The sequence below is a fragment of the Eupeodes corollae genome, chromosome 2, assembly GCF_945859685.1.
Source record: "Eupeodes corollae chromosome 2, idEupCoro1.1, whole genome shotgun sequence".
In the NCBI taxonomy this organism is placed as follows: domain Eukaryota; kingdom Metazoa; phylum Arthropoda; class Insecta; order Diptera; family Syrphidae; genus Eupeodes; species Eupeodes corollae.
In genome coordinates this window covers 157,317,898-157,343,379 of record NC_079148.1, presented here as the reverse complement: position 1 = coordinate 157,343,379, position 25,482 = coordinate 157,317,898, and the positions used below count along the sequence as shown (strand labels likewise).

The window sequence follows — 25,482 nt, the reverse complement described above, 5'->3', positions numbered from 1 at the left end:
AATTTAACATAGATGTTCCAGATGACTATAATTTATAATTATTATTTCCATCACCATAGCAAAAAAAGGAGGCTTAATCGTCTGGGGCTCAATTTTACTGTGTGGCGCTATAGACTTGGTAGTCCATAATGCCAAATGACTATTAAAACATACAAATCCTTCCTGGAATCAGTATTCCCCAATAATATCGAGCTTTTTGGACCATTTCCATAAATTGTTCAGCAGGAAAACGGTGCCATACACACAGCCGGAGAGGTAATCATATTCCTCGGACCTTAATTAAAAATGCGTTTGACTAGCTTACACGTAAGGTACATGAGGGATGACAATAAAGCGCTAATTCATGGTATAAAATTGTCCTGGAGTGAGATTTCTCTGGTCTCCTTGAAATCTCTTTATAAATCTAATGACACGATTTATTTTCGTGTATTCTTGACTCCATTAACAATTTTCCATGAAATTTCCGTTAGCTAAATATCTCCTTTACCCAAATTTTATATTTTGTTGTTAACAAAATAGTCCCTCATTTACCATAGTTGTTTTTATCTAAAGCATCATGTTACGGGATAATTGACGATTTTACCTCTCGAAAATTCCTGCTTCTAACCTTATGACCGGCAGTGTACCTTTGAACAAAGAAATATTTTTTAATGTAAAAGTCAGTTTATTTCTTTTCGTATTTTCGTTCTATTTCTCTAGTCAATGTTTTAATTTCTTGTGGATAATCAAAATTGTGTCGTCTTATGGTGCATGTTGCACGAAAGAAAATATATGTATATAAATTAAATAAATGAATTGTCTCATTATTGGTAAACAGACATATTTTATTAAAGATGTTACTATCTCAAAGTAAAAAAAAATAAAAACTTGATGCAACTTAAAATTATAAATATATTTTACTACTACGGTCTCATGTAAATTGATCCAATGACTCATCAGTCTCAGATTTTGTACATCTACCCTCCAATGTGCGTCGATAGCGGTCCTTCGTTTGTCCTAACCAGGTCCTTACGTTTTTTTCAATAACTGATAGGCTTGTTGTTGGATATTTTTTCTGGATGCAATCTAAATAAAAATATAAATATTTGTTTTTGTAAAATTAAACACAAAATGTTAAATAATTGTAGTTACCAAACATAATTCTCATAATGGCCATGTTATGCACAGATTGTAATGTGCTTCCTCTTTTTGCAATCCAAGTACATTGGGAGGCTACTTTAAGACTTATAACAGCGCTGAGGCAATTACGGATATACTTTTCCAATGATGGATCAGGAACTTTATCGAGTACTTCTTCCTGTATAAAGTTTCGTAAATGTTTTTTTTTTTTTTTTTCTTTATTTATAAAAAAAAACATACCACAGCTTCCCTTGAGGATTCGTCTTCTTGAACTTGATTTTCAAGTAAGTTAAAATCATCCAAACTTCGACATGGGCCTCTCGTAAATGGGATATAACTTGGATTATCGTCATTCATCTCTTTTTTGATGCCAAGTAACTCTTTGCGGAGATCGCGAGTTTCATTACAGTTGTTTTTGACAAGTTCACGTAGTTCTTCAATTGCACTTAAAATTTGATCTGTAGCAGGACAATTGTCACCGTTGCATAGTTTCGGAGTAATATCTGACTTCGATTCGTCTGTCAAATCTTCATCAAAATCGCATTCCAATGAATGTTTTGTTGATGGTTTGCTAGAACTACTTTTGATTTCGGATAACTTTGTGCATCTTTTTTGTTTTGGAATTCTCTTGATTTTTAAATTAAGTTTCACAAATTTTTTTATTTTTCCAATTTTAACCGCGTTTTCCAATAGCCCTATTTCTTCTATAAATATAATTTTTTTTTAAGAGTTATTTTTAAGTATAGACAAAAACCTCTTTGTTCCTTACCAAATGAAATTTCTTGCTCCTCTATATCGGAAATATCTGCAAAGAAAAAAAGTAAAGATTTAAATGGATGGACATATTTCTATTATTGGAATACGTTTAAAAATAATTTGTTTTGTTGGAAACCATGTTTTGTGGTATTAAGCATTGAAAAGATCTTTAAAATCTATGTTTTTCAAATCAACTTCTTTGACTTGAACTTAAAACTTAATTTACGTGAAAGTTCATTCAGTTTGGACCAGATTTAAAAAAAATGTTCTATCTTTCTGTTTTAATGAATATTTTTTCTTGATTCATTTTTCTTGTTTTTGTTTAAAAACCGTCAGGAGAAAAGAAAATTCAAATAAGGCAGCATAATATAATTTCCGTGTTTTAATTCGTCTGCTTTAGGACCTAGGGTAGAAACACTTAATGGCTTTGCCTTCCATCTTCTCAGTTGAATAGGACCGATATCTATTTAAATTGATAGTTTGTAAAGATCCTATTAATGATGTTCTAATGCTTGGTAGCGTTAAATGACTTGACTAAAGCTTCTTAAGAGGAAGAAATATCCACCCTACCAAACGAATTGTTTAAGAACTCAAATAAAACCAATAAATTAAAACACGAAACGATTTACTTCAACAATTTATTGCTATCTTGATACAATAATTTTTTCAGTATCATTTTGAATATTTTCGCAAGCATGACAAAGGTCACCACAAAAGCCATCAACTTTTGGTTTTTCTTCCATCTTATAATTATCCATGTTCCCACTGAACGCTGAAGCAACCCGTGAAAATTCTAAAGCCTGGAGCGTCTTCGAAGGGGCAGCACTTAGTTCAGACTTGCAAAGTGCACATTTTGAGCATTCATCCAGAGATTGACATATGCTTTTGGGTGCAATTTTGTCCCCAGTGCGAAAAACCGTTGATATGGTTGATGAGAAGTTTGTTTGCAAATCGTTTACAAACTGCCTGGTTAGATTCTGGATACTAGCATTAGGGCCAGATGCTTCGCCATACATTTCAGTTTTGAGTGGCTTCAAGTCCCTGACCTGCAAGTATGTTTCTACCTCACCGACGGTGAGATTTTTTAGAGGTCTCAACAACTTAACATCGGACAAACGATCATCCAAAAGAGATACATCTAAGGCAGCAGATCCACCTCTACCAAGTGCGATACTATTGATGAGCTCTGTCGCCAGGTTTGTGCTTATGTCCGGCAAGAATGCATAGTTGCAATTAAGTTTTTTAGCAGCAGCTTCTATCGCCTTGTTTTTTGATAGTTTTAGAAGGTCTTGTCGTGATGTCAAAGTTTTTACGGATTTGATTGAAAATTCAGGTTCCTTACATTTTAGCTCTAAAGAGTCTACTTCTTTTAATTTGCAAATTGAATTTTCATCCGTAAGGGAAATAGCATATGACTCAAATTCATAATTTGCTAAAAACTCTTTAACAGCCGCAATATTAATTGAATTGTATACCGAGCTCTCATCGATAAAAACAATTTTAGTCTCCACGTGCAGCCGTTTGAAAGCGTTTTGTTTTTGAGCAAAATGCATCATATCCAAAAGAACCATGCTCTCGGCAGTGCCATCGAATAGCAGGAGCACTTCAGCTCCTTTGGGCAGGATTTTGGATGAACCAAGTGTAGCACGAAATTTGTGACGTGCATACGCCAGAAAACAGCTTGAGCATTCTGGTTCGCGGAATTTCAACTTAAACAGTCTTCCTTCAGCATCACACTTGGAACAATTACCTGCGCTATCGCTGGGTTCTTTGAAATCATTGTCCTTGACCATGGCATGGACGCCACCGTCATCTCCGAAGTCATCTTCTCCGATACTGCACATTACGTTTATTTTTTTTTAAGTAGTAATCAACAATTTTAACTTTAAGTTTCTTTATTTTTGTAGATTTATAATGTTTAACCTAGAAGCAAAAACAAATGCTAATCTAGACCAAAAACACTAATAAATTTAATATTAGGGTTACGTTGCGTTCTGTCACTTTGTGAAGATGTGTCAAATTTTTTCGTGTTAGGTCCAGATGACATAATAACTACTTGTAAGGGTAATTTTGCATTGGACTGTTTATATCGGTAGGTAGCCTGTTATATTTTATATTTTATATTTATATATTTAATTTTTTTGTTTCGATATTTTGCCTTCTTAAAATATTGAATATCAGACGTCTATTTTTGTTGTAAAACGTTGCTTTCTTTTACTTTTGGAATATATTAATTTACTCTGTAGACCGAATTTCCCATTTGAAATTTTGACAGTTCGTACCTCTTTAGTTTACTTTAACTGACATTTAATTACATTTTATCAAAACTTTTTTGTATACAAAATAATCTATGGTGACTGTCAAAGACACTTTATATAGATTAGATTTGATTTTATTTTCATTATTTCTTAACATAATTATAAATTTACAAAATCACAATTAGCATTGCAATACCGTTTGCCATTTATATAAATGGAGTGTCTCTGGTGACTGTAGTATACATATTTGACGTTTAAATCTGACTTGGTTTCAATTTCCGAAAACAAAAAATAATCAAATTTTAGTGACAGATTTTGAACCTAGACCAATTTTCGTTTTCTTCTCAACTCAAAATAAATTGATGAAGGATTTTTAAAATGATATATACAAAATTATATAAATAAAGACAATTTTGGTATGAGTGGGCCTTTAAAACAAATAATAATTTATTTACAAGAAAATTGCCTTGAGTTTATATTTGAAATTAACTCAAAAATTCTGTTTCCTTTCTTAATAAATAAAATTTATTAATTTGTGCAATCAATAGCTTTCCATTTTGTGAGTTCAAAAAGAAAATGCCTTAGAAGTTTGGGAATCACTGCCTTTTTGGAATTCGAATAAGCTCCGCGCCGAATCACCTCAATTCTCACCATGGACAGTTTTCCACCACCAGAGATGAGATGGGTATGGGTTCTGTTGATGGATGGAACAAGAATCGATTTTCCGGGTGAAAGGCTTTTTAGTCTCTTAGCGCAACACAATAGAGCTATTGCAGTTTAAATATCATAAGAAAATTTAAGCTAACGAAAATTAACATCTCGACGAGTAGTGACGATAAATTCATAACCGAAAATATTTAAATTTTTCGTATTTGCATCTACATAAATCCATTAATTTCCTTTTCGAAAAAGAGTGATATTTATTTATACGAGCCCCTTTAAAATATTGTGAAACTTTCTACATTATGTACACAGTCGATTGTGGTCACAGGCCTAGGGATAAGTAGTGTGTTGAAATCTTTTTATAGAAAATTAGCGGTTTTTTCGTTTTGAGAAATAATTGTATATTAAAAAGCATCACAACGGAGAAAGTCAAAAGATATTTAAATATGGCCACATCAAATACAATTGTGCTGAAGAGTTTATCGGTTCTTCTTGGACTATTTTTTGTATTTGTCGGAGCACTTAAACTAACACCTCACATTAGCAAGGATTTATACAAAGATTTGGTAAGACGTTTATTTTTTTAATTTATTATTTATTTATAACTACTACACACCCTTTGCTTGTAAGTGGTTGAAATACAAAAAAAAATAAAGCTGAAAGAAAGGACTTGGCTTTGAAAATATTGATTTTTATAGTATAAAATAAAAAATGGCGCCAGGGTGCTTAGCTGATGCTAAATTGAAATCGAAATGTGCAAAAAGTCATGCCTCATTTTTTGTGTTTCTATATTTATACTACAAAAATAAGTAGTGATATGAATTTCAAATGTTTGTGAGCAAAGATCATGAAGCATCAATATTTTGTTTGTTTTGATGACAAAAATTATTATAAATGTGAAGAGGAATTTTGTATATGTTTGAGAACATAAAATAAAATAAGAAATTTAGGAACAAGTTTTTAATTATATTCATTGGATGGTACTATTGTGTTTTTTTTTTCAGTCAATCACTGTTAATGATCACTTAAAATCATGTAGTAACAATTAAAAGTAATTATTAATAAGTAATACTGTGAGAAAATACTATATCGGTTTTAAAAACAGACTTTTGACATTTAACGTAACGTTATTCACTGATCTTTTACTACTTTCACATAGTTTTACTAAATATTTTAATGTAATCAACAAACAATACAAACAAAATCTAACAATATTCATCTTAAAAGTACTAATGATAATGAAATCAAGAACAATAACAATATGCCTTACAAAAAAGACGAAATTTGAGATTATAATCAGGACTTATGTTTTTTTCTTTATAATTTCTAATATCAATAAACTACATTTTAACAAATCTAAGTCTAATATGAATTAATGACTCTAGTACAGTTATGGCAGCTGTCAAATTGTGTGACATGCAACTAACTTTATTATCAACACTAAAATTCAAAATGGGATTTGATGTTGAGTTGGCGTTATTTCGCTCGAATTTTAAATTAAAATAACACACAACGGAATGACGAACGAAACTGAACACAACATTTTTTATTTTTTGAAATAAATTGGAGAACACTGCATTATGAAAGTTGTAGTATATATTAAACTATATACATCAGAGATTTTATAAAATTGATAAGTTTTCGCAAATCAATGATAATGTTTAATAAACAGTCACTTGTTTTTTTTTACGGGGTTGTGACATGCCAAAGGCTGGCGTTTTAAGAACTAATTGTGTTTTTTAATAACTTGTATTCAAGTGAAGAACTGTAATTGGGTGACTAAATAAAGGTCTTTGCATCGTTTTAAAATAAATTGTAATCTGTAATAAAGGGGATTATGGAAAGTCATGGAAGTTGCACGCAACAAACAGGGGGGTTATTATGAAAAACGAAAATCGTTCAAAATAACGCTTATTCGTTAAATTGCGATTAGAAAAAACGATTGTAGTGGCACTAAATCGTCAAATTGCGATTAAGAAAAACGAGAATCGTAAAAATGACTATACTCGTATTTTTATTTACGAGTGCCTTCAGCTCTCGTTCAGCTTTCGTTTTGGGGGTAGATGTCAAATGTCATTTATTTTTTGTTTTGGTTTGGTTGGTTTTTGTTTTGTTAAGTGCGCAAAATTGGAATAGGTGGTAGATACTTACGATCATTGCGTTGATACTGTGGTCACCTTTCCTATTGAAGTAAAGATGCTCATTTACTGCTGGTCTTATAATTTTGATGTGCGTTCCATCTACACAACCGATAATGCCAGGAAAACCAAATTTTTCATAAAAATGTTGTTTGCTTGCAGTCTTTTCTTCTTCCGTCGATAAAAAGGATATAAACTTTGGGCAAAGAACATTTTCCATGACTGTCAATATTTTTGAGAGGGTGACCGACAAAGTTGGTTGTGCCATACCAACAAGGAAGTCCTGTCCGGTTCCTCTTTGGTAACCACCCTCGGCCAGAAACCGAAGTGTTCCAGCTAATTTCAATACATTTGGTATGTATGTAGATTTGAAACTTGGAAGGTGAGGATCGATCTCTTCTAATACATATTTGAATGCGTCCTTGTTCAAACGATAAAGAAGCTTGAACCTGGCAAATATTAAAGGAGTTTTTTTTTAATACTAGATGGAAAGGATTTCACTTTACTAACGTTGAACTTGGAAGGCTCATTGGGTTCGATGAATCTCTTAAAACTCTTCTTTTTATACGCATTTCCTCTTCTTCGTTAGTTTGGGATTCATCTTCGCTTTCAAGGAAATATTCGCAGTGAAAAATCATTTTATAGAATTTATGCAAATTACATTTATTTTTGAAACTTCCTCGAATTTATTTATATTTTGACATTTGTTAATAGGAGTGAAGTTAGTTGCTCCTTTAAAAAATTATCATTTTTCGTTTTTGCCTGGCAACTTTTTTTGCTTTCTATTTTCGTATGTTATAATCGCTCTTCACCATGACTTTCGTTTCTTCAAGTTTCGTTTTTTCTGCCGTTCGTTTCGTAATTCATAATAAGGGCCCAGGATGCCGCTTTCACCTCCTTATAGAACATGAAAATACTTTTCCAACGATGTATATATCTCAAGAAACTATAACATTTAGTTTTTTTCGAAAAAAAAATCGTGGACTAACCCCTTGGCTAAAAAAACATTTTTTCCAACATTGTTCCCGATCCCGTCGAGATGCACATCAAAAGAAAGGTATTGTCGTGCTCTAACCACATCTGCAAACCAAAAGTTTCTGCGAGCTCTAGTTTCTGAAATAATGAGGATTATGCTAAGTTACGGAAGTTGCACGCAACTTACAATAGATTTTTTGTGCTGATTGCGAAAATTTCGCAACCAACCCTCGAAACAGGTTGTGGCTTTTCCTGCCTTATAGAGCATGAACATACCTTTCCAACGACGTATATTTTTCGAAAAAAAATTGTGGACTAACCCCTTGGCAAAAAAAAACATTTTTTCCAACATTGTTCCCGATCCCGTCGAGATGCACATCAAAAGAAAGGTATTGTCGTGCTTTAACCACATCTGCATACCAAAAGTTTCTTCGAGCTCTAGTTTCCGAAATAATGAGGATTATGCTAAGTTATGGAAGTTGCATGCAACTTACACTAGATTTTTTGTGCTGATTGCGAAAATTCCGCAACCAAGCCTCGAAACAGGTTGTGGCTTTTCCTGCCTTATAGAGCATGAACATACCTTTCCAACGATGTATATATCTCGAGAAACTATAACTTTTAGTTTTTTTCGAAAAAAAAATTGTGGACTAACCCCTTGGCAAAAAAAAACATTGTGTCCAACATTGTTCCCGATCCCGTCGAGATGCACATCAAAAGAAAGGTATTGTCGTGCTCTAACCACATCTGCAAACCAAAAGTTTCTGCGAGCTCTAGTTTCCTAAATAATAAGGATTATGCAAGGTTACGGAAGTTGCACGCAACTTACAATAGATTTTTTGTGTTGATTGCGAAAATTCCGCAACCAAGCCTTGAAACAGGTTGTGGCTTATACTGCTTTATAGAGCACGAACATACCTTTCCAACGATGTATATATCTCGAGAAACTATAACTTTTAGTTTTTTTTCGAAAAAAAAATTGTGGACTAACCCCTTGGCAAAAAAAAACATTTTGTCCAACATTGTTCCCAATCCCGTCGAGATGCACATCAAAAGAAAGGTATTGTCGTGCTCTAACCACATCTGCCAACCAAAAGTTTCTACGAGCTCTAGTTTCCGAAATAATGAGGATTATGCTAAGTTACGGAAGTTGCACGCAACTTACAATAGATTTTTTGCGCTGATTGCGAAAATTCCGCAACCAAGCCTTGAAACAGGTTGTGGCTTATACTGCCTTATAGAGTACGAACATACCTTTCCAAGCTCTAGTTTCCTAAGTAATGAGGATTATATAAAATCACGGACGTTTCACGCAACCCTTATCAAAGATAGTGTTGTGACTGCGATAACTCCGCAACGAAGTCTTGAAATAGGATGCCTTTTTCATCTCCTTATAAAGTATGAACTTACCTTTAAAAATATGTATATCTTGGAAAATAGAGTACGATCAAGTTTACATAGAAAAATAAAAACAAGCTTTATTATTATTGTGATCATTATTATTTTTATTTTTAAATCAACAAAGATAGATTGAAGTTATTTCTCGTTACGCGTTTATCTTTACTAAAAACAAAGTTAACAAAACATTGCAAAAGATGCTGAACGTGCTGTGATTGACATCAATTTAAGCATTCCTAAACTACAAATTTACCCACAACAAAAGCCAAAACAGACTCAGCAAATATTATATATTATTATGGATACCAAAATATATCCCGCCCACCCTTTGAATCTGTGTGTTTTTTTTTCTTAGATACTCGTATTTTTATTTATATAAACTAATAGTACCTATCCATTGGAATTATTTTTAAAAAATTCGGAAACGTTTTTAGTGTTTCGATGGCAATATATGAGTTTTGAAAAAAAATTATGATGTTTTTGAACTTGAATCACTACAAGACCACGCATGTGGTTTTACGGCCACCTTCGTCTCGTGGCAAAAGGCCCTGACAAAAAAAAACAATGACATTTTGTTTCACTATTTTACATCCGCTGGCGTAAAATTTGTGGAAAATAATGTACCTCCTCTTCCGACAGAAAAAACTGTTGATATATTTATTACTCACTCTCACTGAAAATGTTAAATAGATCTTTTTTGAAAAAAAAAATAATGAAAAATATTTCAAGTTCATTTTCCCACATCCATCGAGTCAGTATGGTCATTATTTCATCTTCTCATAAGCAGGCACGCAGTAGCGGCTATAATACGTTGCGTCAGTCAAATATGAGAAGATTTATTTGGTGAAAATGAAAGACAAATTAATGGAAAATATTCGATTCATAAAAATACCTAAATATCTGAGTAACTACATAAAAAGGCATTACGATACTTTTTTACGTAACTTTGTATGTGCTCTGTTTTTGGTAGGTGAATAAGCCTGCTGTTTTAACATATAGAGAAAAGAAATAATGTTATAAAACATTCTTAGTTGTAATAAATGTATCTATAAGAAAATATTGTATTAGTGGTGTAGGCAAAATATTGTGATTCGTTTGCCAAGAGTCTATATACCATATCCATTGCAATCATATAACATTCCTTGGGTTCTTTCAATAAAAGTTTGTAGTCATCGTGATCGTAATGATTTTGAAATTATAATAAATAGAGATGCAGAGAAATACACATTTTTCGAATTATATCAAGTTCATTATAAAATGGATGTTTGAAAATGTAGGCTTATATTTTTGCAATAAGCTATACAATGTCGTAGACTTTTGAATTATTTATTAGCTTTAAAAAACTGAGGAAATGCTTTTCAAAGACCCACATATTGGAAAATATAAATGAGCATTATTCTTGTAGTGTTTTTCTGTGACTAGTGGGAAAATTTTAAATAAATAAAAAATGCCATTTAACTCGTAATTTACAAAGAATTAAAAGAGAGTGCCCCTAGTTGTGGAAAGTTGTATTAACTTCACATTAGCGGTGATATAGCACCTAAATATTTCTTATGGATGAATTTCTGTAATAACCTAAGGTGGACATCCGTTGCCATTTTTTCTACTGTTCTTCCGATCTGATTTTTGACAGATCTGTCAAAAACTCTTGTGCCAAAATAATTTCGAAATTGCACACATATCTACATGTAAATGTTTAATGGTCTATAAAACTTAGGGAACGTTATTCATGTGTGATTTTTTTTATTAAAAACTGGGTTGTATAACTTTCTCTTGAACATTTGTTTTACATTGATATAATCAAAATGTATTTTTGATTCGAATTTGTAAAACTTTTGAATGCCCATTTGTTTCATTTTTTATGCGAAAAAAATCGATTTATTTTTAAGTTAGAATCAGTTTTGTATATACATACGCAGACTTAAAATTGTGTCAGCTTGGTGAAAGCTAAATAAATAAGTATAAAATAATTTTTTAAAGCAGTCTTAAACAAATTGAATCAATTTTATATGCCTTTTCTGAACTATATGTGTCAGTACAAAATTAAAAAGAGGCTGGGATGCGACCCACACTGATAACTTCCCATCCCGTCTGTAGATTTGTTTTTCTTAAAAGTTTGTCTATATGTTTTTTTACCAAATTTGCGCACTATTTTTTGTAGATTTTATTTTTTAATTACTGAATATTGAAAACAATATTTTCTGTGAAATAAAATAAGTTTGAAGCCAATATTTTTAATTTTTGAAAAGCTATTTGAGCCGAAAGTAAATTTTTACCAAGTTTTGGTATTGTTTTTTTTTAGAGTTTTATTTTTTGTAAAAAAAACTGTCAATTCGAATTTTTTAAAATGTTTACTAAATGTTGAAAACAATATTTTTTATAAGATAAAATTAGTTTGAAGCCAATATTTAAAATTTTTGAAGAGATATTTGAGTCGAAAATCAATTTTTACCAACTTTTATACATTTTTTTTTAAGTTTTTATTTTTTATAAAAAAAACTGTCTATTCGATTTTTCTCAAAATTTTATCAGATGTCAAAAACATTATTCTTCGTTGCACACAATTGTTTTAAAGATGAAATCATATTTCAGTCGTAAAATTTTGGAGGTGACAATTTTTTTTTTCAGTTTTATTGATTTATAAAAAAAACCGCTATATTGATTTTTTTCAAAAAATATACCTGTTTGGTATCACGTTACAATAAATTATATAAAATTTAATTCAAGTCTCTAGCATTTTTGATTCGTAAGATATTTAGGGTTAACCACGCACAGACATCTTTCTAAAAATCTTTTATTTCGACTCTGGGGACCTTGAAACGTCGAGAAATGTCAAAATTTTCAATTTGACAAATCGGATCCATTACAATAACTTCCTATGGGAAGATAAAAATAAATTTGACAAGTGACATGATGGTTAGTGGGTGGGACTGTCATGCAAGAGGTCTTGGGATCGATCCCTGCCTGCATCTTGCGAGGAATTGACAAATCTTCCAAGAGTAATTCTTTGTCATGAAAAGTGCTTTCTTAAATTAGCCGTTTAGATTCGGCTTCCATTCCTAATAGCATTATTCGCACACAAGGTTGAGAGTTATAAGTCACTAGACCCTAGTTCTCAACGAACTGTTGCGCTAACTAACTTATTTATTTTAGTTTGTTCTCAGGATTTTCTCTTGTTTTTAGTTTTTCTTTAGAACCTAAAAATAAACATTTGTAATAAGTAATTTAAATTTGTTGTGAGAAATTATTACCTCTTGTTTTTTTTTTCAGCGAACGGAATATGTAAAGTATGCAAAGGTTTTCCCTCTCACTGCCTTGTTTGGAATTAAAATTCCTTCGAAATGGTATCGCCGCTGCGTTGGTATTCTAGAAATTGTATGTGGCTTGGCGATGGCTCTGATTCCATTTCGTAAGTATTGACAATTTGATTGCTGGCTGAAATTCGAAAATAAAATACTTTAATATAATTTAAAGATAAAGTTAAGAATGCTGCTAATATAACTTTGTTGATGCTCATGTTACTGGGAGTTTATCAACATTACATGGTTAGCGATCCGTTCGAGAGATCTGGTCCAGCACTCGTTTTTACGTTCATGCTTGGAGGAAGGCTTGTTGTATGGTATCAGGTAAGTCCTTTCAACTACATATCACTTATCAAGTTTCATAAAATGTAAATTACTTTTTGTTTGTATTGCAGACAAGTCGAAAAGAAACTGATCCTACATCGGCTAATCCAGCACAAGCAAATGGTATCAAGCAGGACTAAATTAATTTCTAATCATCGTTTTTATTTTTAAACCTAGCAGAAATTGAACAAAAATGACATTAGAACTCATAATCCTTATCGAAGCGAAATGATTAAATTTAGTGAATTATTTTAATTTGTGTCAACCCATTTCTAGTCGTAGTTTTAAAAAACTCGTGATAGCTACTTTTGTTTTTTTTTTATTTACTAGCATATTTTACTTTTAAGTGCCAAACGAGAATTGTGCGTGTTGATCATAGGAATATAAATTTTTTTATTTAATACTCTGTCCTTTTGCACAACAAGAAAATATCCCTTTCAGTGAGGAATTCACATATATACATACATAAATGACAAAGAAACGTTTTTTGATTTTTATTTTAAACACACATTTTTATAAAAAAAAATCATTTAATAAAAAAATTTAATAAAAATAAATCACACAAAAAATAAGTAAACTATGTTTTTTTATTGCGAATTAAGGAGACTCCAAGTTCAGAATTCTGAAAAATGAAACTGTTACCAAATCGAAGTTAATAAGATTGGCTGAATTATTTTCTGACAATTTGTTGCACATTTTCTATTCGATTTGATTTGCAAGAATAAGAAAAACTTAATTTCAAGCTTTTGAATGCAACTTAGTCTAAAAAATAGCATAGTGAAGTTGAAAAGTAAACTGTTTATTGCAAAAATATTTTAAAACGCTAGAGATAAATCCAACGATAAAAAAGCAGATGTTTAAAAAAAAATTGGCAACAGTCCCTAGTAACTTACAACTCTCAATCAATCCTGTGTGCGAATAATGGTATTAGGGATGGAAGCCGAATCTGAACGGCTAATTTGAGAAAGCACTTTTCATGACAAGAATTACTCTCGGAAAATTTGTCAATTCCTCAAAAGATGGAGTACCAGTGAAAAAATTTGTGGGTGACACAGGTAGGGATCGATCCTAAGACCTCTCACATGAGTCAGTACCCGTGAACAAAACTTTAGATGGCATAGGCAGGGATCGAACCAAAGACCTCTAAAATGACAGTCCAAATCCCTTTTTTTTAAATTCATTTGTATTAATTCAATCTTAAATCTATCTTAAAACTAGACAAAAATTCATAAAACTAGCCTAATTAACCTATCAACAACTACAACTAACTTACTGGTCCCATACGGACACTCTAAGTTAAAATATAACACTTAGGCTAGGCGCGCACATGCAACTTTTTCGAAACCAAATACTTCGATCGTAAGTTGCCCGCACATTAGCAACTGCGAAAGTAATCAACGATTCTAACCAATACACAACAAACATAAACTACATTTTTCTCTCCCTTGGGCTCACAGAAAATTATTCAACGATTTAGTTAAATGTTCGATCAGTTACCTATAATTCCTTGTGACACAAACTAAGGAATTGATTTGAGGTGATCGTCTACTTTGTGTCAAAACACAAACTAAAAAGTTGCTGGAATGGGCGACTCAATGGTTTCTGCATGTGCGCGGACTCTCATATAAGACTATAGTGCTCAGTTTAGAAACCAAACAGTTTCGAAACAAAAAGTTGAATGTGGGCACCTAGCCTTACAGTCCAACGCACTAACCATCATGCCACGGGTACTACAAAAAAAGAAAATGTTTGGTGTCAATAAAAGAACGACGGAGTGACTTTTTGACACTTCTAAAGAATTAGAAATATAAAAATGAATATTCCATTCGTGAGCAACTAATCAGATTAGGGGAATTCACGATCTAGTGCATTTAGTCTGGGGATTGCATTTGAGTGTGAATATATGCACAACATAGTGAACGCCCGAAAAGCAATTAATAAAGCAAGGTGTTCTCGCAACGATTTTTGACAATTGTGAGAACAGCTGATTTATAGTTATTTTTATGTGAAATTCAAAAGTTTATTTTGGTTTTAATATGCCGAGGAAAACTGAAAAAAAAAAACAAATTATTGATTCGTGAATATAGTTTAAAACTATTTTAATTTCGTCAATTGACCACTTTTTATTCGGTTTTTGTCTCTTTTATTTATTTTAATTAGATCAGCCATGTTGCTTATTTAATTATCAGCTGATTTATTGCTGTCAAAACAGTGCTTGTGCATTTGTATACTTTAGGGTTTCCGCGAAGTAAATTTGCGCTACTAAAGCATGTGCATATTCATATATTTCGTCAGTGTAGAGTATCTGTATGCACAAAAAATATGCACATGCACTGATGCAAGACCATTTACACCCGATCGTGAATCTGTAATCATTAGGAAAATATTTTTATATAAAGCATCTACAATATTAGATTGGCTCGCGTGATGCAAAATAAATAAAAGTGTTCAGAAAATTAAACAAACCGAATGAAAAAAAGATGCTGATGATGTTTTATCATTTTATGGTTTCACGAGCACTTTCACAGGTGAAAAAAACATATTTGTATGGATTCACGAAATAATTCAGAAGTAGGTACTACACTTTATTAATGCAAAGAAAAAGCACTTTTATGTGTAAACGCATATGACAAATTAAAAATGTTGAACACAGCCATTTGTGCAAGTGGTGCCAATACACTTTATAACATATGATTCACCTTTTATTTTTCTTGTTTCTTCTTCTTCTTTTCTTATCGCCTCAACAATCGTCATTTCTGAAATTGAAATCTGCACTGAATCTGAAGGGAAACCCAATTGAAAACAAAACCACAAATTCTTATTCATAATTTTTGCATTTAATTGAGTTTCAATTAAAAAATGGCAGACTTTCCACCCTGTCCAGCAAGTTTAAAACAAATTCAACATTTTCTTAAAATCGCCCAGGAGCACGATGGGAGGGACATAGTGGTAAGCTATTGGTCTCGGCTGTATGCTCTTCAAGTTGGACTGAAGGCGTCCACACAGAAGCCTGATGAGACAAAGCTTCTTTTGGGTAAGTCACCAGGGTGTCCAACACTATTTTGTGTGATCATTTATAATAAGAAAAACCACTGTCCTTAGCTCTCATGGATTGGTTAGAGTCCACAAAGAAACAAAACACGGAAAATGAAGCTATAACTAATGAAGTAGCTGCCCAGGCTCATATGGAAAACTATGCTCTAAAACTGTTTCTATACGCCGACAAACAAGACAGAGAATCTAACTTTGGAAAGTGTGTAGAATTGTTGAGTTTTTATTTCTCATATTTAACATTCCCACCCACAGAAATGTGGTCAAAGCCTTCTACACTTGTGGAGTTCTGTACGATGTAATGCAAGCCTTCGGCGAACTGACAGAGGAGGCCCAACACAATCGAAAATATGCAAAATGGAAGGCCGCATACATTCACAATTGCCTGAAAAACGGCGAAACCCCTATTCCAGGACCCATGGGTGAGGACGGCGACGAGAATGCCGAAGCTGGTGGCGAGGATTCACCGCCAGCACCACCAACATCAGGCAGCGGTGATTTGTCTCCAACAGAAAGTCAATCGGAAAGTAAATTGCCCGATGAGCCGACCCCAAGCACGTCCCAAACACCACCAACAGCTGAAGAAGTTCTCTCCAATCCCAGCAAACTTCCCAGTCCTCCGGTGGACGAGGAGAAACCTGGTGGATTTGTTCCCTATGTTCCTGATCAGACGCAATCTACACCAAGCGCGAACGTTCATATTACACCCGAACAAATGCTTAAAGCTCAGAAATACTGCAAATACGCTGGCAGTGCCTTAAACTATGACGATGTTAAATCTGCAATTGAAAATCTCCAAAATGCTCTTCGTCTTCTGACCACAGGTCAGGACTTCTAAAAAAAATGTCCTTATTGTCGATAAATTAGTAATCTCTAATTCTAAGTTAAATTACATACCATAAATGTTACTAAAATGCGTAAAATTACTAACCCTTTAGCAGCTTTTGATTAAATAAACAAGCACTGCAATACTAAAATTTGCTTCAGTTTGAAATTTATTACTTTTATTTTCTTGAACTTTTCTGTACCTACCATGCTTTTGCTCAAAATTTTAGGACAATTTCTTAAGAGAAATCCTCAAGATTGATGTGGTATCACAATAGGCCAACAACTGGTGTCAACCTAATCCGACCCGAGGGTCGATATTAAAGTGAGACAAATTAATTACTGAGTCTTCCTTAACCATTCTCACTTCTGGGAAAATTTCTGTGGCAAAAAAGTGCTAATAAAAGTATTTTCCTAGTTACATATCGTCGGTTAAAGATGCAAACCTCGTAAATCCAGAAAATATATTAAATAGGCATTGAAATCTATGTCTGGATTAAAAAAGGTCATTATTGTTGTTGTAAATGCAGAAAACATAAAAAAGAAAACAACGTACATCTACGTTCTCATTTTTTGCATAAAGCTATACAATTCTGAGACTCAGAATTACGCCACATAAACAATTTAGTATGTATTGAGGTATTTGTATTGTGTATTTGGGGTGGGTGCAAGGCTAGATGTATGCACATTTTCTTTGAATGCAAAAAGAAAAGTTTCACTATTTAGTACTAAGTTTAATGATAGGGAAAGAAATAACATTTTCAATGAGTTTTGGAAGAAATCTTGGAATGAAAAAAAAGGTTACGTTGAATGCACAACTAAAATTGAAGAAATTAAAAGACGGCGGGTCCAACAATTCAGGAAACGAAATAGTAGTTCAATTTATTATTCTCTTAAATACAAAAACAAAACGCGTTTGCAAGGTGATGTACTTGAATGCTTTAGGTATCGGTGAATGGGCTGTAACTAACTGGAAGAAAAAAAGTTTGGAAACTGAAAGTACCTCAATTGATTCTTCAGATTTATCTTTACCAACAGTAAATCCCTATTCAAAGAACCACCAAACAAAATTTAATCTTTAAAAGGACTGCCTAAAAAATTTTCTACTAGCCCTACCAAAAATGCAATCTCACTATTGTAGATCAAGTTCATCAAAGTTGTACTTCGAATCTATGTGGCAGACAAAAACACAGCTGAATGATGAATATTCCAAAATTTATTTTTATTATTTACAGTGACGGGTGCCCTGCACAAAATATAAATGTCATCTTATCTCAATCTAACTGCCTTACACTAGTAAAATAATTTCAAAAAATACTTGTGAAAGGACACAACCAGATGGAAGTGGATTCAATGCACTCAGCAGTTGAAAAAAACTGCGTAACCGAAACATAAACGTCCCAGCAATTATGTTGACATCTGTGAGAAACCTCGTGTCCACCCCTTTCCTTACAGTTTGAATTATTTGAATTTTGAATATATTAAATTTAAAACTTCAATAACACCAGGGAAAAAAGTAGAGATCCAGCAGTGAACCAGATCAACGCTTTAAAGTACAACGATGAAGGTTCCATTGAATATAAATTGAATTTTTCTGACGATTCCAAATCCAAAATTATATGGGACTTAATCAAAAATATCCCAAGATAAATACAAACATCTTCAAGAGCTGAAGAAATCTCTCAAGTAAGATTATCATTCTTTTTATGACTCTGTCACATTAAAGGTTGGTAGGTATTTTGTTGGTACCTATAATAAGAATAACAATTTCCTTCTTTCTTGTAGCCTTCTCAAGAAAAGCAAGAATCAAAACAATCATAAACTTTTTTTTCGACTAATATTTCCATACCTAAAAACCTACTACAATGTGTAATTTGCTTATAATTCTTTAACTTATGCCGGAAAATTCCTTTTAATTAACATATTTCATCCTTTTACAAATCTTAACATTTACTAAAAAAGGTTTTCTTTTATCTTAAATCCTTAAATAACTTTCGTTTTTTGAGGACGAAATAATGTAAGTACCTAGAGAATGGTAAATAGCCAAATTCTCAAAACTTTACTACAATCAGTCTAAAGAATAGAAAAAAATAATAAAATGGTATAAAAAACAATATCAGATTTGTTAAACGTACAAAATTGGCCCTGAACAATTTACAAAAATGGACATACGAGGTTTGCATCCTTAGCCAACGATATGTCTTTCTTCTTTTAGTTAGAGTCGGACATTCGTAGAGAAAGTAAAAGGCGTCCTCTTCTATTTACCCGTTTTAACACCCTCAACATAAATCAAATGAGTTGATATGGGTCACCACTAAGATATGTTAGGATGCCAGTTAATTGAGTCCTGCTTAGTTGTAATAAGTATTACACACCAATCCTCAAGCCCTGACTTATTGAAGCAAAAACATGTGCATTCAAGAGGACACAAGCGTCCACAGGTTTTTCTCCAAACCCACCTCTGTCTATAAACTCATATTCTCAACTTCCCGTGGTGCCTAGTTCCTCAACTGGAGATTGGGTTCCAACCCCAGTGAAAGGTTGTTGGAGCCACAAACGAGAGAGGGGGAGAGGTGTTTCCACAAAGGCACCTCTCCTTATCCAGACGGCAGCGGAGGAATTCCCGAGACGGTGGCGTCTACAGTTCCAGTAAAGTTGAACTACTTAGTGAACACCTTATAGGGCTTCTTCGACTTATTTGGAGCCCAGCTCATAAGGAGTGGTTTTATTCGGCTCCCCATCCTTGGACTTTTACTAATGATCTGGCCCTCCAGGCTGGGGGTTGTGCTGTTGGGGTAACTTTCTGGCCACGTAAAAACTTCCTAGTTGCGAAGCACCAACAAGCCTCGGATACGGACGGATTTACAGTTGACAACCTACGCAAACGAATTAAGGACAACGAAATTCGGCTATGCACGTGGAATGTTAGGTCCCTTAACAGAACACGTGCGGCCGAAGAATTAGCGAAGGCCCTAAAGTGCTAAAAAGCGAGGATGGGAAGGTCAAAAAGAGGATGAAAAACTGCGATATTTACTATGGTGACTGCTACCACGAAAACCAACAGCGCTTATTTGGATGCGGCTTCGTCATTAGAGCCAGACTTAGACAAGAAGTCTTGAGCTATAGGTGTATCAATGAGCACCTCATGACCACACGCACCAAGGCTAAATTCGGCAATGCACGCCCTCACAGAAGAGAAAGACGGCAACACCAAAGATATGTTCTTCGAGCTCCTAGACAAAACATATGAGCAGTGCCCTACCTACGATATTAAAATAGTCCTGGGCGATTTTAATGCCAAGCTAGGAAGGGAATAATCGGGAAGAACAGCCTGCACGACAACACTTCCGACAACGGATTCAGGCTCATAGATTTTGCTGCGGGGCGAAACGTCATGGTAGCCAGTACGCGTTTTCCACACCTCAACATCCACAAAGGAACTTGGACTTCTTCAGATCATTCTACCGTCAACCACATTGACCATAATGCGATCGACGCCAGACACGCTTCCAGCATCATGGATATCCGAATTTTCCAAGGAGCTAACAAGGTAGCACTTCGGGTTTCCAAACCCAAGGCAAAACAGAGAGGTGCTGGAAGAAGCTACAACGTCGAACGGCTACAATCGCCAGAGATCCCCAAATCCTTTTTCGATCGAGTTACAAGTAACCTATCTCCAAGTTCTCTGCCACCAACACAATGTATCGAATACTAGTGGCAACACTTCCAAGATGCAATCAGAGAAGCCGCCTCTGATGTCCTGGGTTTCAAGCAGCTACCAACAAGGAACCCCTGGCACGCAAAGCGACGTTGCATGAAAGGACGAGAACTGCACATGAGCTCTATGAGCAGAAGAGGCGAGAGGAACACCGATTTCTCAGAAGGAAAAAGAGAGGGCGTGCAGTCGAAGACGTTGAGAGGTTTAAAAGCAGGAATGAAGTTCGGAAGTTGTATGAACAGGTGAAACGAAATTCACAGGAACATAAACCTAGAACCGAAGGCTGCAAATACGAAAGTGGAAACATCATAGCGGAACCGCAGTCAATGCTGAGGAAATGGAAGGACCACTTCTGCAGACTGTATAACGGCGACAACGAACCGAATTCCGCTGTCAAGCAGGAGGATCCATTCAACATAGACGACGAACGCCAAAAATCCTGTCCTCCCGACTTTCGTCTAAGTTATGATTGGCATATCTAAGCTCAAGTCCAATAAAGCCGCTGGAGCGGATGGATTGAATGCCGAGCTCTTTAAAGCAGCTGCCAAAAAACAAAAACAAAAATGCGTTCTTTTGAAAATTGTAAATTTTATTTAAAATATTATGGACGTTTTGTGTGTTTTTGTAAATACATTATTTTGTGGACGGAATAACGATTCATAGAAAAAATTACAAATAAAAGTAATTTCTATAACAAAATTTATTTGAATAAGTTGGAATGTAGAGTTTGTTTTTTTTTGTTGTAGATTTGTTTCTTACTACAATAAACTTTGTTATTGAAAGGTTGTCATTTTTTTAAAAATAAAACTGTGCTAAGAATATTAAAATAATTTAGTTTTCTTTTTCTTCTCGATGCAAAAGATTATAAAAGTCTCGATTAAAATAATTTGTTTACTCTTGCGTGTCTACTTTATATTCGTACACATTTATGTTTACTTAGAATTAAATATTCGAATTATATATTTGTATCGTGTGAAGGTACAAAACTTTTGTACTTAAATTTAAAACAAAAAAGAAAACCTACTTAGTAAGTTTATGCAATTGTTGAGAACTTTAGAATTTGGTTCACTTTAAGGCACATTTGGTTGTTTGATTTTGTTGTTATTGGAAAATGTTGGAATGTACACATTTATTAAAATTCAATCGTATCAGTCTGTGGTTAGTCTGTTGCATCCTTAATTGATTTTCGATGATATTCGGAGAGAGTAATTAGTTATGAGCGTTGCAGCGAATGATGTCCAGCACTTGCCTCAAAAGGAGCAGTTGGCTTTCGTTCAGTCTCACTTACACAAAAGTGTAAAGATAAGTTAATAAAGTCGTCTTTTTTTTTTCTTTAAATAAGTACCAACAGAGTCTATGGATTGTTTCTTTCAATAATAATTATTGGTGGTGTGATACGATATGGACGGATTAAAATGGCAATTTAGCATCTGCAGACATTGCATAAACTTCTTCAATTAAAATAGAACATTAAAACATTATTTATACTAAAAATTATTGTCGATCGATGGATTGATGAGGTTGGCTTGCTGTGGTCAGGTTACCTTACCTATGCGTTTCCACCGCGGACTAATTCGAACCTGGTCTGGGATTCCTTGAATTGCTTCCTCTTCTTCTCCTGTACGTTAGCCTCGACAAGGAACAAAATTGAAGCGACGATGGTCATGACGGCTCCAATGATTCCAACGACAAAGGACCAACCAAACCAGTTGTTTGCGTGTTCTGGCATCCAGCCATTGCGATTGCCGAAAATGGCAAACACCAGAACTCCAATACAACCTGAGGAACCAGCTGCTAGGAGACAAAATCCAATGGCTTTGATGAGGTGGATGAAATGCTTTTGATCGGGGCCCGCACAAAGTCCGAATATGAGCACCATCACTGCCGTCATGAGAGTTCCAATGAAACAGAGAGTGTAGAAGAACTGAGTGACAATAACGAAGCTAGGCAAAAGGAATCCACGAATCTCGTTGTAGCCTTTCGTGAATGGATCAAAGACCCAGCGACAACCCACGAAAAATCTCCTCTGACTGTCGTCATTAACATCGGGCAGCGACCGAAAACAATGCACCCATAGTCCTAGGCGCTCCAATTTTGATCCTGTGATGCGATAATCACTGACTAACCAACTGGGTGTGGCAAAAGCCAGAACTACTGTAATTAGGGCGATTGCAAAGACACCAATTCCACAGGTGCCCGCTAAAGTTCGTCGCTTCATGGAGACTGGTCGGCGATTCTCGGAATATGTGTAAACTTCTTCGGTAGTCGATAGACGTTGTGGGCCTTTTTGCATCCTTCGAAAGGCTTATAATTTTCGTGAATTGTCGTGGTTGTTTTGATTCTTTCTGTTTGGCTTTGAAACTCGAAAATTGACAATTAAATAGCACTCTCACTCAAATCAGACTCAGCAGCAGTGACATTCCGTTCAGAGCTATAGAAAATTTTCTGGGTGTGTGTGGGAATTTGTGAAATGACGCCACAATGACAGATGGAATTTTTTATCTTCGGAGGTGTTCATTTCGTGCGATAATAAGTTTGGTATCACTTTTATTAGGGTGGGTGATAAACTTGTTTTAAATTGTTTTTATTTAAGAATTTTTGGGAATATCCACAGTTATACAGATTATTTTATTTATTTACACAAAAATGATTATTTAACTTTGTTTTTGAGTTTTTTTTTTTTAATAAATATTAAAGCTATCAAGCTGTCAAGTTTAAAAATGTAAAACATGTACAAAATTTGGCCAGCTTATATTTATTTCTTAGATCTTTGCATCTTTGTATATTTTGTGTATTAACAAAATATCTCATAGAAATTATTACTTTTGATGTCAAAATTTGAGAACAAAATGTTCATGACTTGATTTCTCAAAAATTCTCTGTTCTTGAATAAAAAGAAAAATATGTTAACCAAAGAATACAACATTTTAATTTTGAAATACTTTAATTTTAAACTTTTGATGGTTTTTTCCAGAATTGATTAATTTAGTTGATGTCAAAGTATTCAGGAAATTTTCAGTAGATTTGGTTTAGTTGTGTGTTAAACTAGATTTAACGTTAATCTAGATTAATATAAAGAAACTCATAAAAACCAAAAAGAAAAAAATAATAACACAAAATCTAACAGAATCATTTGAGAGCTGATTCTGAGTATTTTTTGACATTTTCGACATATCATGGTAGAAATGTCAAAACTGACATTGACATCATTGTATGATAAACTCATATGTGTTAGGCGTGAGTTTTAGCTATCATTGGTTTTCATCCTTGAAAACAAACACTGAAATTTTCTTGACAGGTCGTTTATAGTTATCATTAAAAATATCTGTCATTGAAAAAATTTCCTTATTGAAATCCACCGAAAAACTTTTACTGACAGAAATCTGTCATTAGCATTGTGTGAAATTAGAACACAAATCAGTGGAACGATTCGTTTCACTTTTGAACATAAAAGTATCAGCTGCTCAGGAAAATGAATTTAGGTCCGGAAAATAAAAAATACATTTTTAGACAAATAAAATGGGCAGTTATGTACACTTTTCTCATCAAAAAATTCTTTTATGTGATTTCCGATCGATCAGTATATTATTTAATTTCTAATGAAATTGAAACATCTTCAAATATCAATTCAAACATTTCCCGGATCGATTTCAATGAAAGCTATAACTGGACCCCTAATCAAGGCGAAACACCTTTTACAATTAATAGTTCGTGGTAGAAACACCAGATGTCCGAGTGAACGTGTTTCGGGTTGCGTATCAAGAATTCAAGATTGAATAGAAAAAAATATTCAATCGGTAAAAACTTTCGGATCGTTCTTAAATGTTTTAATGCAACGAAATGATATAAATAGCAAAGAAACTAAAATTGAATAATAGAATTTTTACCTCTCGATTTCTCAAAGTGATTGCTACGTGAAAAAGTCTCAGAAATGTTAGAAATATAAACTGTCAAATCGAAGCATATTGACAGCTAATGTCAGGTGAGGCCTATCAATGGGCGCATTCACAAAGCTAGTGACTACGTAGTCAAAATTCAACTAGCTTTGTGAATGAAAAATTGCACTACAAAGCTAGTCAATCCGGAACTGTCATATTAATGACAAATACAAATATATAAAATAAGAAACATTTGTGTTTTCAGAACTTTAAAAATGTTTTTTTTTCTTTTCAAATTCAATAAAACCAAATAGACGATATAATGTGATTGATTTATATTTGTATTTAAATACCGAAAGATTCATTTCATTTTGAATTCTTGTGTTCTTACCGAGCAGCTGATTGTGAAACGTCAAAACCAGTGTGCGCTAACTTTGTAGCCGAAATTTTTACACTGCGTCGTAGTTAGATTTAGCCAATCAGAATCCTTTGACTACGTAGCCACTAGCTTTGTGAATGCGAGCAATGTTGGAAGATCCAAAAATTGTCTTTAGTTTTGTTTGTAATAATTTTGTGATTTAGGCACAACAAGTGCTCCTGTGCTCATAGGGCCAGTTATAGCTATCATTGAAATCAATCCGAAAAATAGTTTGAGTGAATATTTGAATGTATTTGTTTTGATAAGAAATACCAATGTAATACAATTCCAAAGACAGTTTTGAGTCCGAAAACTTTTTGCGGTGGATTTTAATCATGGCATTTGCTTTAATTGCAGAAATTTTAAACAATTGAAAGATTTAAATATTCAAAAAATACAATAATTGGTTTCAATGATAAAAACCAATGATAGCTATAAATGACATCCTAATCTGAATCATAAGTAAAGAAAACGAACTTTAACTTTAATGTAAAAAACTATTAAAATAAACTTATAGGTTGTAAAAGTCAGATGAATGTTACTAAATAAATCCTTTTCTATTATGATGCTTAAAAACAAACAAACATTTCTAATTAAGTTACGTATGTTTGTTTTATATATATTTTTTTCAATTTATAACTTTAATTTTGTAACAATGC

General features: G+C 33.5%; 5 protein-coding genes across 5 annotated transcripts; 2 read left to right on the top strand and 3 right to left on the bottom strand.

Annotated features, from left to right (window-relative positions):
- Positions 1-871: 871 nt before the first annotated feature.
- On the bottom strand, positions 872-3,871 carry LOC129946762 (uncharacterized). The gene is made up of 5 exons (XM_056057077.1): positions 3,626-3,871; positions 1,889-1,924; positions 1,360-1,823; positions 1,132-1,297; positions 872-1,065 (listed from the first exon to the last, which is right to left on the bottom strand). The coding sequence occupies exons 1-5, from the start codon at positions 3,717-3,719 to the stop codon at positions 911-913; spliced, it is 915 nt and encodes a 304-aa protein (XP_055913052.1). The 5' UTR covers positions 3,720-3,871; the 3' UTR covers positions 872-910.
- Positions 3,872-4,862: 991 nt separating this feature from the next.
- On the top strand, positions 4,863-13,486 carry LOC129946764 (novel acetylcholine receptor chaperone). The gene is made up of 4 exons (XM_056057079.1): positions 4,863-5,362; positions 12,578-12,716; positions 12,782-12,933; positions 13,005-13,486. The coding sequence occupies exons 1-4, from the start codon at positions 5,243-5,245 to the stop codon at positions 13,071-13,073; spliced, it is 480 nt and encodes a 159-aa protein (XP_055913054.1). The 5' UTR covers positions 4,863-5,242; the 3' UTR covers positions 13,074-13,486.
- LOC129946763 (putative nuclease HARBI1) lies at positions 6,686-7,773 on the bottom strand. The gene is made up of 2 exons (XM_056057078.1): positions 7,445-7,773; positions 6,686-7,383 (listed from the first exon to the last, which is right to left on the bottom strand). The coding sequence occupies exons 1-2, from the start codon at positions 7,570-7,572 to the stop codon at positions 6,870-6,872; spliced, it is 642 nt and encodes a 213-aa protein (XP_055913053.1). The 5' UTR covers positions 7,573-7,773; the 3' UTR covers positions 6,686-6,869.
- A 2,170-nt stretch (positions 13,487-15,656) lies between the features above and the next one.
- Positions 15,657-16,978, top strand: LOC129945335 (vacuolar protein sorting-associated protein VTA1 homolog). Its single transcript, XM_056055009.1, has 3 exons — positions 15,657-15,967; positions 16,036-16,186; positions 16,240-16,978. Exons 1-3 carry the CDS (start codon positions 15,793-15,795, stop codon positions 16,820-16,822), a joined length of 909 nt encoding a protein of 302 aa, XP_055910984.1. The 5' UTR covers positions 15,657-15,792; the 3' UTR covers positions 16,823-16,978.
- A 4,117-nt stretch (positions 16,979-21,095) lies between these two features.
- LOC129946801 (uncharacterized) lies at positions 21,096-22,964 on the bottom strand. The gene has a single exon (XM_056057133.1). The coding sequence runs from the start codon at positions 22,818-22,820 to the stop codon at positions 22,077-22,079; it is 744 nt and encodes a 247-aa protein (XP_055913108.1). The 5' UTR covers positions 22,821-22,964; the 3' UTR covers positions 21,096-22,076.
- Between the last annotated feature and the right edge of the window lie 2,518 nt (positions 22,965-25,482).